This window comes from Mercenaria mercenaria, chromosome 7 (genome assembly GCF_021730395.1).
Source record: "Mercenaria mercenaria strain notata chromosome 7, MADL_Memer_1, whole genome shotgun sequence".
Lineage (NCBI taxonomy): Eukaryota > Metazoa > Mollusca > Bivalvia > Venerida > Veneridae > Mercenaria > Mercenaria mercenaria.
In genome coordinates this window covers 75,744,108-75,756,545 of record NC_069367.1, presented here as the reverse complement: position 1 = coordinate 75,756,545, position 12,438 = coordinate 75,744,108, and the positions used below count along the sequence as shown (strand labels likewise).

At 35.2% G+C, this 12,438-nt stretch overlaps 1 protein-coding gene across 5 annotated transcripts in view; it reads left to right on the top strand.

Annotated features, from left to right (window-relative positions):
• The window catches only part of LOC123553892 (solute carrier family 23 member 1-like), a 61,720-nt gene extending 49,536 nt beyond the window's left edge, over positions 1–12,184 (top strand). For 4 of the 5 annotated variants that reach the window (XM_053548690.1, XM_053548688.1, XM_053548691.1 and 1 more), the window contains 5 exons: positions 705–958; positions 1,395–1,524; positions 2,078–2,221; positions 8,461–8,556; positions 10,352–12,184. In XM_053548690.1, the coding sequence (XP_053404665.1) occupies positions 705–958; positions 1,395–1,524; positions 2,078–2,221; positions 8,461–8,556; positions 10,352–10,671 (944 nt within the window). In that variant the 3' untranslated portion in view covers positions 10,672–12,184. The remainder of the gene's footprint in view (positions 1–704; positions 959–1,394; positions 1,525–2,077; positions 2,222–8,460; positions 8,557–10,351) is intronic. The other variant, XM_053548692.1, reaches the window with a different exon arrangement.
• Positions 12,185–12,438: the final 254 nt, after the last annotated feature.

Sequence of the window (12,438 nt, the reverse complement as noted above, 5' to 3'; positions counted from 1 at the left end):
ACACAAATTGTACTCGTGTGACCTTCTACAAAGATTGTTCAAATCATTCTGATTCGTCAAAAACTGGCATGGCCGCCAGAGAGCGTGTTCTGTTTTCTCTATATGTATGTATATAGTGGAAACTTAAAAAAAAATCTTGCATGAAACAGCAGACCCAATTGTAAAACATATTTTGCACGAATGTTTCTTGGGTGACGTTTTACGTAGATTGCACAAATTATTCTTTCGTCAAAAACCGGCCGCTTGGGTGTGTGGTCACTTCTCCAGACCCTATATGTAAGTAATGGAAAAATCTTATTGTTTGATATGTACACACACATACACATTACCAGTCCATATTTGCTAAGTACAAACTTTTGAAATCTTCTTGTAAGAAAGCACAGTATTTCAATATAATTTCACAGACATTTTTCTTGCATAACCATCTACCAAAATTGTTCATGCAGGCAGCGTAACTCAGGTGAGCGATCTAGGGCCATCATGACCCTCTTGTTTATTTTTTATTAGAATGCAAAACATTGTCAAACGAATGATATCTAGTGATATGACTCATCAGAGATAAAAATCTGTTTTGAAATAGTGTATGTTGTAACTGTAACAAAATGGTTTGTTTTACAGTTTATTGAATGCTACACACGTTTTTTTTTATAAAAATAAGGAAAAGAATAATAGCTAATATTATTTTACTTATTTACTTCTTTCAGGTCACTGGGGAGTGCCAACCTTTAACTCTGCATTCTTTGTTGCAATGGTTGCTGGGGTAGTTACCTCCGTTATAGAGAGTATTGGAGATTACTACACATGCGCGAGATTGGCAGGTGCCCTTCCACCACCACCGTCTGCTGTAAACAGAGGGATATTTGTTGAGGGTATCGACTGTATTTTAGCAGCTGCAGTTGGTGCAGGATTTGGTGTGACGTCATGTAGCCAAAACATAGGTGTGATTAGCTTGACAAAGGTATAAAGATTAGTCAGTGATATAGACATTAAATTAATTAACTCGAGAATGAAAATGTCTCAAATATGGACAGAATTAATACATCATTGCCAAATATATAAAGTAAACCCACATTTATAGAACTTTTATCTCAAACGTTTCTTCCCCTCTTTTATTTAAATATTTTACAGAAAAAGATTCTTTTTATTAAATATCATCTACTGTTTTCTTCTAGAGGGAAATACATTGAAAAGTCTGTTTTGTAATACTGCTTTGGTTTTTTAAATGCTTGAACTCTTTTTTTTCCATTTTTTTACAAGAAACTACAAAGAAACAAAGGCATGGACTAAGTGTGTAATAAGAATTTTTCTAGACGAAGATGAATATGTATCAGAATGTAAAGTATATTTCTTTTATATCATAGATATGTTATTTTATATCACTTATCTTTCACTAGGTCGGTAGCAGACGAGTAGTTTTGACAGCTGGATTTATTATGGTGTTATTTGGATGTCTAGGAAAATTCAGTGCTCTAGTTGTCACTATGCCTGATCCAATCATTGGAGCGTCTTTCCTTGTCCTCTTCGGTGAGTTTATTGTTGATTTCCAAGCGTTTTCTTAATACTCTTTGCTAAGTTTGTGATGCTTTTCGAGCGTCTTTATGGTACATGTGTTTCTTTTCTGAGCGTCATTACTAACCCATCTTACTTTCTTGGTAGGTTTTTTTTTTTTGGGGGGGGGGGGGGGGGGGGGGGGGGTGAGGGTTGCGGTTCGTTTGCGATAATTTTTGAACATCTTGTTTTGGAATCTTAAGTAAGTTTAATTGATTTCCCAGCCTGTGTTTTTGCTCCCTTTGGTAAGTTTATGATGATTTCTGAGTTTTTATTCTTGTCAACTTTGATAAGTTCGTGGTGATTTCTGAGCACATTTTTTCTTAAGAAAAGTATAACATAAAGGAAAACGAAACCTTTTGAGTAACACTGTTTTAGCCAGTTTAATATACACATGAAGTAGAAAAATTAAATCACTATCAAATGATGGCCAAATGATCAATGTATAATGGAATTTGTAATCTCCGTCATCATTAAAAGGTAATTCAAAAGAACGTCGATTTGTAAAATAAGTTATTTCATGATTCAGGTGTTCTGGCTGCAGTGGGAGCATCAAATCTACAATATGTTGATCTCAATTCATCGAGAAATCTCGTAGTGTTTGGTATATCTTTGTTCCTTGGTCTCGCTTTTCCGAACTGGGTCGTTGATAATGCCGATCTCATCAAAACAGGTATAAACAGTTTCACTTGTAATAAATATATGGATTCGATTCCTAGTAAGGACACCAGAACACGAATAGCTCATGTAGAGACTGTTCGATGTTCGTCCGTCCGCCGTCTACAATTTCTTTAAATACCCAATGCCGTTTGCAACCAGACTTAACAGGAATGAGCCTTGTGATCCCCTTCCAGATCTATTCAAATCTAGATAATCCTTGTTGAATTCTGCTTGTCATGGCAACCGAAGGAAACCGTTTACAAATCTTCTACTCAGAACCCGCTGGCCCCATTTTGAATATAATTTAATAGAAATGCTCGTTGGATGCTCTTCTGCTACATTCGTTTAAATCATTCTGTTTCGTTAAAGTTATAATACCGGCCAGCGAAGATTACGTAGCGATTTTTGTTGGAAGGTCATTTTCTACAGCAAAGCATAAAACATCCGTTCACGAAGACATTGACTGTATAAATTTACCTGTAAATTGACAGATTCCACCGATGGAGGCGGATATAAAAAATGTTACTTTCGGTTTCAGTGACACAACCGCCATCATTGGAATACGTCCGTGACTACGCTAATGGGCTAATCGTACGGTCCTGTGTGAAATAAACCGCAGGTGGTTATTCGTACGGCAGTTTTGTATTACATTGTACTGAAGTCATTCAACTGATATGTTTTCAACCGATTTATTTACTTTTCTTTAATTTTCAGTCGCACATAAACAGGAAATGATTTCGAATATAGAAAAAGGCTAATTTTATGTCTGCATGCAATATTGTTGTCATCGTATGACACATATGCAGTAAGTGTGAAAAATAAAAATGTCATCTATAGAAGTTCCCATCATCGTTTGAGTATCATGTAATATGCTTACTTTTTCTTTCATATTTCGGTTGATAAGACTATAACTAATTATTGACAATATGACAATAATAAGTCCTCTCTCTCTCTCTCCCCGTCTCTCTGTCTCTCTCTTTCTCTCTCTCTCTCTCACTGAAAGACGCTGCTAAATATCTGAGCGTAAAACTAAGTAAATAAATGTACACAATGTATCTCATTTGGTCAGAATATGTTGATAACATCACATCAAAAGCAAAGAATTCACTTAGATTCATCAGAAGGGGAATAAACAAAAAACAAGGACAAAAAAAAAACAGCTTAGAACACAATGTCCGCCCACACCGTAAACACTGCTCCTCTATAAAAATGAGACTAACATTTACATGTCTTCACTTGGTATCAGCAGTGTTCCACAAGACTGGAAGACGGCTATCGTTGTCCCTGTATACATAAAGGGCCCACGAAGCAAAGCCAGCAATCACAAACCTATTCTCTTACTTGCCATTGCTTAATTCCAACTGATAGGGCATGTTTTAGTATCCAATATTATTAATCATCTACATAATAAAATTTGCTTAATTCCTTCCAGCATAGCTTCCGCTCAAAACACAGTTGTGAATCTCATTTTTTATTAAATTTTAGTCAAGAATTTTTTATTACCTTGAAGCTAGAAATAGACAGACCTAACAGTAATGGACTTTATCAAATCGTTTGTCAGAGTCGATCACAATCGTCTGGTCTATTATTATTATTATTATACCAGATTTATATAGCGCCCTTTTCATTATCAATTTCACGTTCAAATGCGCTTTACATAGTTCAAATGCAGCCACACAGGACGCATAACAGACACAGAGCGATATGACCACAGGGACAGAGTGAGACAAAGCCCCCCCCCCTCCGACAGAGATCAGAAATCAGATACCTTTAAATACAGTACGAACACAAAAGGTCTTCAATCAGATATGCCACATATGGTATCAAGGGTACCACAAGGGTACGTCCTTAGGCCTTGCCTTTTCTTAACATGTCCGTCATCTGCCAGGCTCACTAAAAACACCGTGAGACTCGTTGTTGATGATACAGTAGTTTTTCTCACTATAAATATCATGCATGATTGTGAGACTCTCTAGCAGTACCTCCATAAATTAGAGCTGTGGAAAAAGACCCGGTCAAAGGAGTTGAATTCCGATAATGCGAAGTGATTAGGGTATATAAAAAGAAATAAAAAAACATTGCTTTTCGCTATAAGCTACATATCCATAAATTTAAAACTATAAAAATGCTTAATATTTAGGCGAACCAGCTGTGTTAGATCACAAAAAAGACAAACAAGACCCTAAAATACATGAAAAGAAATGATCAAACAAATGATAAATATACAAATTTAAGAAACTCCGTATAAGACACGTCCAACCATAATTGGAATATTGCTCAACTGTTTGGCATTCAACAATCGCTAACACATGGAATTGAAAGATTAAGAAAGGCTGCCGCCAGATATGTTCAAATCAAGTATGTCTGTAGATGAAGCATCACAGAAATGTTAACTGTACTGGCAAATGTTAAAACAAAGAGAAATTACACATCCTTGCATCCCTGATTCTTTTATATAAAATCTGTCATTCGTCCATTGTTTTGTTTTTTTTGTAGATCAGTACCGGCTAGACTCTCAGGACCTTCACTTTTATATTCCCTTCTCTCGCACCCATTATCAAGAGAACTCATTTTCCCCCCAAGAACCATTAGACTCTGAAACAACCTACCACATCATGTTAAATCTAGTGCTACTCTTAAAGAGTTCAGGAGTGTTGTATATTGAATGAATTATATGTGAATATATTTAGAATGTTATAATGCGCATGCTCAGTATCATGTAGCCGGTAGTCAGTAAAATTTAGAACTATCAACACGTGTTTGTGTTCTCTTTCTAGCACACAATCTGTGGCTATATTAGATCTATAACATAATAAACACCAAATACAACAAGGAATGGCCTAGCTTGTTCAAACCTGAAATATCTGTTTTATCATCTTTTAACCTGTAACTTGTAACATAATAGTGCTGATTTTAATATTGCACACTAATTTGTGTTTTCAATGAAGGCTGGATCTAGGTGCTAGGAGGCGTGGGCAGTGTTGCATTTTCCATTACTGCTCATAAACAGACTCAATCAAACAGAGTCTGCAATTTTCACTGTTTGTATTGTTCTCGGTGCTTCCGAGGGATCTACTTTTCAGATTATATTAATCATCGGTGTCGACCAGACAGTCACCTCCCAGTCACAGTCAGTCATTGACAATGGGGACTATCTAGTTCTGCCTAACATAACTTAACTGACACTGTTTTTATTTTCTGATGGTCACATTCATTTAGTTATGGCGAAACCCCATTTTTTAACTAACTAGTATTAAACCGCAACAACTCGCACAGTCTCTCGTGAGAAACTCATGATGTCATGCAACAGTTTAGAGCACGTGGTTATTCTTGAAAAATCAGTATCAAAGTTTTACCTATTTATGAATTTATATAATCACATAAAATCTATAAAACAACATACAATTTCTCAGAAAATGTCAATAAATAACGATTCTCTACAGCCTATTGGTTTTCAAAATGAAGAGTACCCTGACCAGGCGACAACTGAATGACGGACAAAATATTGCAGACAGGGATACCAATTTGAAACTTGTGTTCAAATTATGTTACATGGATTATTTATGCCAGATCAAAAGGAAAATTGAATAGAAATATTGTATAGTAAAAGGTGAGTCCATTGCATTTGATAAAATTATAGCACGACAGACTTCTGGAACGAAGGTGTTAGGTGTCAGTACGGGATTCATTTTAGCTCAGAGATCCGTAACAGCATATTATATAAACATCTTTGAGCTGAACTTTTAGCTATGGACTACTGTGCAGATGTAGACAAATTGATTGTGAAACGTACGAGACCGTAATACGAGCCACGCTAAATGATTGTTCGTACGGGACCGTACAAAGAGCCACGCTAATCTATTTTAAGAAACAAAACAACAACATGACTAGCACATTCGTATCGCATTTTCTGGTAAACTGCCTTTCCTTTTATTTAACAACAGGCTAAATTTTATAGCATTAATGCATTTTTGTAGAAATGGCATCGAAAAGCAAAATATTTGTAAATTTCTGCATTTATCCGCCGTTTTACACAAATCCTATCACGGCCGACCAGCCATTGTTGTTTTCGACGTATTTAAATTTTTGTCACGTGACACCGTCTTCGTTGGTTTACGGAATTCGGCGAAGCCTGACGAGTGAATTAGTGTAAAGCTGGTCATTAAATATTTCATGGTTTTATATCCATTCGTATCTCAACAATATTTGGCTATCCAAGTCTAACTAACGGGCGAATTTGTTCATTAGACTGTCTTCTACAAATCTACAAAGTTATTTGCTTTATTTTAACGGTGATTTTTACCGGTATTATAACTTTAAACATGGCCACCAATGCGTAGGGTTAGTAACTTTATTTGAGCGCGAAGTACTCAGGGTAGTCTATGTTGATCACTCATCGTCCGGTGCCTGTCCGTCTGTCAACACTTTTCTTCATATATCATATCTTCTCTGAAACTACTTGTCAGAATTTTACCAAACTTGGTCAGTAGCATCCTGACATTGTGTTCTATTGAGTTGTCCAAATGTTTTAGCTTGGCCCATTTGACTGGCCGCTAGAGCTAAAAGTAGAAAATGTTTTAAGTTTCATTATGAACTGCTGAATGAATCTTCATCAAACTTGTTTTGTTGTATCATTATAAGGTCCAGTCACAATTTTATTCAAATTGGGACGTTTGGCCCCATTTAGAGCCAGCTAGAGCTAAATATAAAAACACTCTAAACAACTTCTACTCATGGACGGCATGATGAATATTTACAAAACTTGGTCTGAAGCATCTTTTAAAGGTCTTCACCCAGATTTGTTCAAATGGGGGCGCTTGTCCCCTTTTAGGGGTCACTAGATTTAAAGATAGAAATAACTTTAAACAACTTCTTCCCATGAACCACTCGATAGATATTCATCAAACCTTGTCTGAAGCATCACTACAAGATTATTTCCCAATTATATTTAAATGGGGACGTTTGGTCCCTTTTAGGGGCCACTACAGCTAAAAATAGAAATAGCCTTAAACATTTTTTTCTCATGAGCTACTTGATGGATCTTCACCAAACATGGTCAGTAGCATATTCCCCTTTTAGGGGCCACAAAAACGAAATAAAAAATACCTTTAAACAACTTTCTCTTGAATCGTTTGATACAGATAACCATTATAAATAGACCTTTCAAAACATCCTCAGCCTGATCCAGTTGTTTGTGTGTACCTTTCCCCCCAGTTATAAAGACCTAAGAAGCATATTGTGTTTGAACTGTTTGTCATCTGTCATACTAATTTCTATAATCAACTGCTACTGCCTCTGGAACTGCTGACACCTGGAGAATATTATAGTCCTCCTCCCAAGTTGCACAATCTCTAGCCTATTTAAGCTCTGAAACTCTGGCGAGCGATCTAAGGCCATCATATCCTTTTTCCTTTCTCTATATAGCTTTATGGAAAACTTTGAAAATCTTCTTCTCGCAAACCGCAGGTTCGATTTCAAAAATAAGTTTCACAATGATTCTTTGGTGACCCCATACCATTTTTTTCAAGCCATGTTGATTTGTTAAAAAGCATGACTGCCTGGATTTGGGCTGTTTTTCACTAAAGCTTATATGGCTGCACGGAAAACTTCAAAGGTCTTCTCCTGAAGCTGCTGACCCAAAGTCAAAATAGTTTCACATAAATGTTCCGTGGGTGACCATCTACCAAATTCCTTCAAGGTACATCCCCTTGGCTCCCACAATCCCCTGATTTTGTATTTTTTTTTTACATTGTCTCTATCCTATTTCATCATTATCCCACAATCAACCCCCTCCATCCTCACCCCCCCCCCCCCACCCCAACGCACACACACACACACATTCATTACCTGCCCATATATGTTTAGTTGAAACTTTTAAAATCTTTTTTGTCAAAAAGCACTGGTTCTGTTTCAAAACAATCTAACAGATATTTTCCTTGCGTGTCCATCTACCAACATCCTTCACCCTAGCTATGTAACTCAAGTCAGCTACCAGTGGCCGCCATGACCCTCTTGTTTTAAAAGTTAAGTAATTAATTATATTGATTAAAATATTCAAGAAAATACATTTCTATTTTTGAAGGACTTACGATAAATAACTAAATATATTTATAGTAAATATTTTCGTAATTTAAGTACGGAAAATTTATATTAATAAACATTAAAGAGAATACGATTTCAAAAAGCCTTTTTATCGCCAGTATTTTTGTCTCTCCAAGACTGTTTTCAACCATGCCTATGTGTTTTTTGCAGATAATAATAATTTAGATCAGGTGATCAATGCACTCCTTGCGAACAATATGTTCATGGGCTGTTTTTCCGCTCTGATTTTGGATAATGTCATACCAGGTGAGATATATGAACAATTTTACGTGCGTCTGACGTGCAGTATTTTTTTTTTTTTTTTTTTTTTTTTTTTTTTTTTTTGTAAAAAATGTTTTAAGAAACTTGAGCGTTCATGATAATTATGTCTGTGTGATATATTCTCGTACTAGAGCTAATGAGAACTATAGATAAGGAGGAAAAACTGGTGTAGAATGCGTTTGACAAACTGCCGTTGCGTAATTAATTCAAGTTGTATCATACCTATTTTTCATATTTAAAAAACGGAACAATTATTCTTTGTTTTGTTTCTTTGTTTTGGGTTTAACGCCATTTTCCAACAGTATTTCAGTCATGTAACGGCGGGCAGTTAACCTAACCGGTGTTCCTGGATTCTGTACCAGTACAAACCTGTTCTCCGCAAGTAACTGCCAACTTCCCCACATGAGTCAGAGGTGGAGGACTAATGATTTCAGACACAATGTCGTTTATCAAATAGTCACAGAGAACATACGCCCCGCCCGAGGATCGGAACAATTATTTACACAGTCTCTATTTAAAAACGAAATAAGCAAGTACACACTTATCAGTTGTTTAAAAAGCCATACTATGAAAATTTCCACCACTATAAAAATTGGTGTTTCTTTAACAAGTGTTACAACATGATATCAAATTGTAACCTTGCTTTGATTGTGAGGAAGCTATCAAGCTTGTTAACAAAAGATCAGTGGATTTACCAAGGCGCGCGCCTGTACCTGCAATAAGTCTTTAAAGTCGCCGTATGTCCTACAATTGTGTCGGTGTGACGTTTAAGTCAAAACAAAACCCCAGATGAATGCAACTGTAAAAACACACTTGTTAAGGGTTTTCTGTATCTTATAATACAATATTTTAGTGAAAAATACACAGAGTATATCTTAACTGAATTAATGTTGAAAATGGCATTGAACGAAAGCAGTCAAAATTTTCTCTTTTTTTTGCTATTTCAAATACGTCCATTTTAAAAAAAAGACGTAATATCAAATGGCGATATCCATCCTTCCTTCGCTCAATTCGTCCGTCAATATGTTCCTTTTTCCGGGCTCTTAAAGCACAAAGTATTATTGCTATATCTTCCAGATTTACATGATGAATAAGCACCGCATTAAGCGGGGATTTCTATTGTTTAGTGGGTCAATAGGCTAAAGGTTATAATTGCAGTAACCAAGAGGCTGAAAATTGTTTCCGAACTCAGTGATAAAGTATAAAAGCTACAGCTTTCGTAGTTCAAACAATGATTAAGTACCATTTCAGATTGATGCTACTGACTTGGCGGTCAGTGGCTTAAATGTCCAATGCACAGGGACCTTACTTAATTTCTGTTGTATCTTGGCATCCACATCCCTGACCTTCTAACATACGCCCCCATCACCCTCCTCATCCATTGTAATCAACAAAAATAACTACCTTGTCCCTGTCTGCTTGCCAATGTGCATGTTTTTCCCTCTTAGGCGGAGCTGTTGTTATTAACTATCATAAAATGTCTGCTTCATCACTGCTATAGGATTACTTTGTCAACCAGTTTTCGCTTACTCTGTACTTTTGTTAACTGCTGTTTTGTTTATTACCTCCGGCTATACAGCTGAATATGTGTATATCTTCCAATGTATAAAAATATGTTATTAAGGGTACGAGAATAAAACGTATTATGAAATGTATAAACACATTAAATAAAAATAAATATTATCCAAACCATACAATACATTCGCAATGAGCTGTTACTAACTGTTGATTGAATTTTTGATACAGCAACTTAAATTCGGATGTATTTTTTGAATCGCAGGTACAGACGAGGAACGCGGTATCATTATTTGGAGAGAGGTTCCTGATTACTCTGATGAAGACAGTGACGACCTAGATGAATATGACAATGTCAATCTAAGTCTCAAAACTTACGATCTTCCATTTTTCAACAATTTGGTACGAAACTGGAAGTGGGGAAAATATGTCCCTATCTTTCCGGCTTTTCAAGGCTTTGACGAGGCAAGGTGTCCGTGCGAATGCCTACAAAGTAATTCTCTGGCGGCGGATGAAGAAATTGAAGTTATACATAACTGTAATGAAGAAGACAGTGAAAAGAAGTCTAAATTGTCAGAGTTTTAAAGACAATTTTTGACTGTAATGAAGAAGACAGGGAAAAGAAGTCTAAATTGTCAGAATTTTAAAGACAATTTAAAATTAACACATTCATTTATTATAATTTTCAGTAAAATTCTAGATACATTGTATGCAGTGAAAACGAGACTCGGTCAAAAAGAAAATGAAATCTGAAAAGTAACGCACGGTTATTTAATATGTTAAATGTTTAATCATTCTTGCTATATTCATTTTGTGCAGTAAGTTATTAACACTAACCGGAAACCTTGGATTTTTTGGATATGTTGGACGGAAACTAGTATCTAATCAATATCTATATTCAACACATTTTTAATACATTTTAAGACTAATGTGTAGTTCTGTAGCAACCATTGTTTAAATATCTTCACAGACATAGCAGTAAGTCACAGAATCAATAACTCATTGTGTGCAACAGTAAGAGCAAAACGTCATATTCTTATGATTAGTGTATTTTATGAGTGTAACAAGTGAAGAATACATCATTTGCCCACTGAATTCCTCAAAGTAGCCATATTGTGAGTTTTTGAAGATAAACGTGCGGGAGTCCCCGAAACTGTTATTTGTGTAATTTTGATGTCATTGTTTATTATTAACTGTCAGTATACTTTTTGCTATGGCATTATCTTCTTACAATTATAAAGATGGGCAATTATTAGAAATGTTGTAGGAAATTTAGTTTGCTCCAGATATCTTAGTATTCAGGTGGCAGGTGAGCAATAGCTAAATTAGCAGAAGTAAAGGAATTCGCAATATACAGTTTGAACAAAATAGACAACCTATATACATCTCAGCATGTGTTTTATTGCTCAGTGGTATTCATTTTACACGCAAAGGTTGTAATTGGATACATACATGTGTATATCTATGTCATGCCGTTGAGATCTGAATAAATAAATAAATAAATAAATAAATAGATAAATACATAATGATATTATTCAAAACTGTTCAAAATGTATATGTCACTGTAATGGAAATATTTAGGACAGATTTATACACAATCGCTTATTGGTACTGCATTAAACTTTTATGAAATACGGAATGTGCAATGCCCCGAAAATCAATGTTATGCACCATTTACAGAATCACCGTGAATTCCTTACTATGAGCCAATTTTAAATGCAAATTAATATATCTTTTTATACTGTAACAACAGTTCATTTTGACTGGGTTCTAATTAATAGGCTCGATGTTTGATTGATACGCATATTTTTTACGATATGTATTGCACTTAATTTAAGCAGAGTGGTAATATTCCAGAAGGTTATCCTTAATATGTAAACGGAAGAACTATTTCTTACTTTATTGTTTTCTGTAAAATGAATTAACTTCACTGCAAGCCGCCCACTGGCACCCATATCCCTAAATTGCATAAAATTGCATATTTATTCAGCAATATTTGCTGTGTATATATTTTACATTAGCTTTATCTATATTGTGTATATCTGTAAAATGTTATTTTAGAATAAATGTAAATTTGTAAAATTCGTTCGATTATTTATTTGATATGGATCATAGTTTCATACTTTCAAGCTCGGCTGGACAAATCTGAATTATATAATCAGCTTTATAATTTTATTAATACTTCTTCTAACGCAACACATTTTGTCTTTGAATAATGTACTTATTTTCAAAGAGTTTTTCATTTATGTATTCCTCATTTTATTTGACATATGATTCAAACAATAAGAACAATTTTATGTCACCGTGTACTAAATGGCCTTATATATATGAAACACATGTTTTATGCACGAG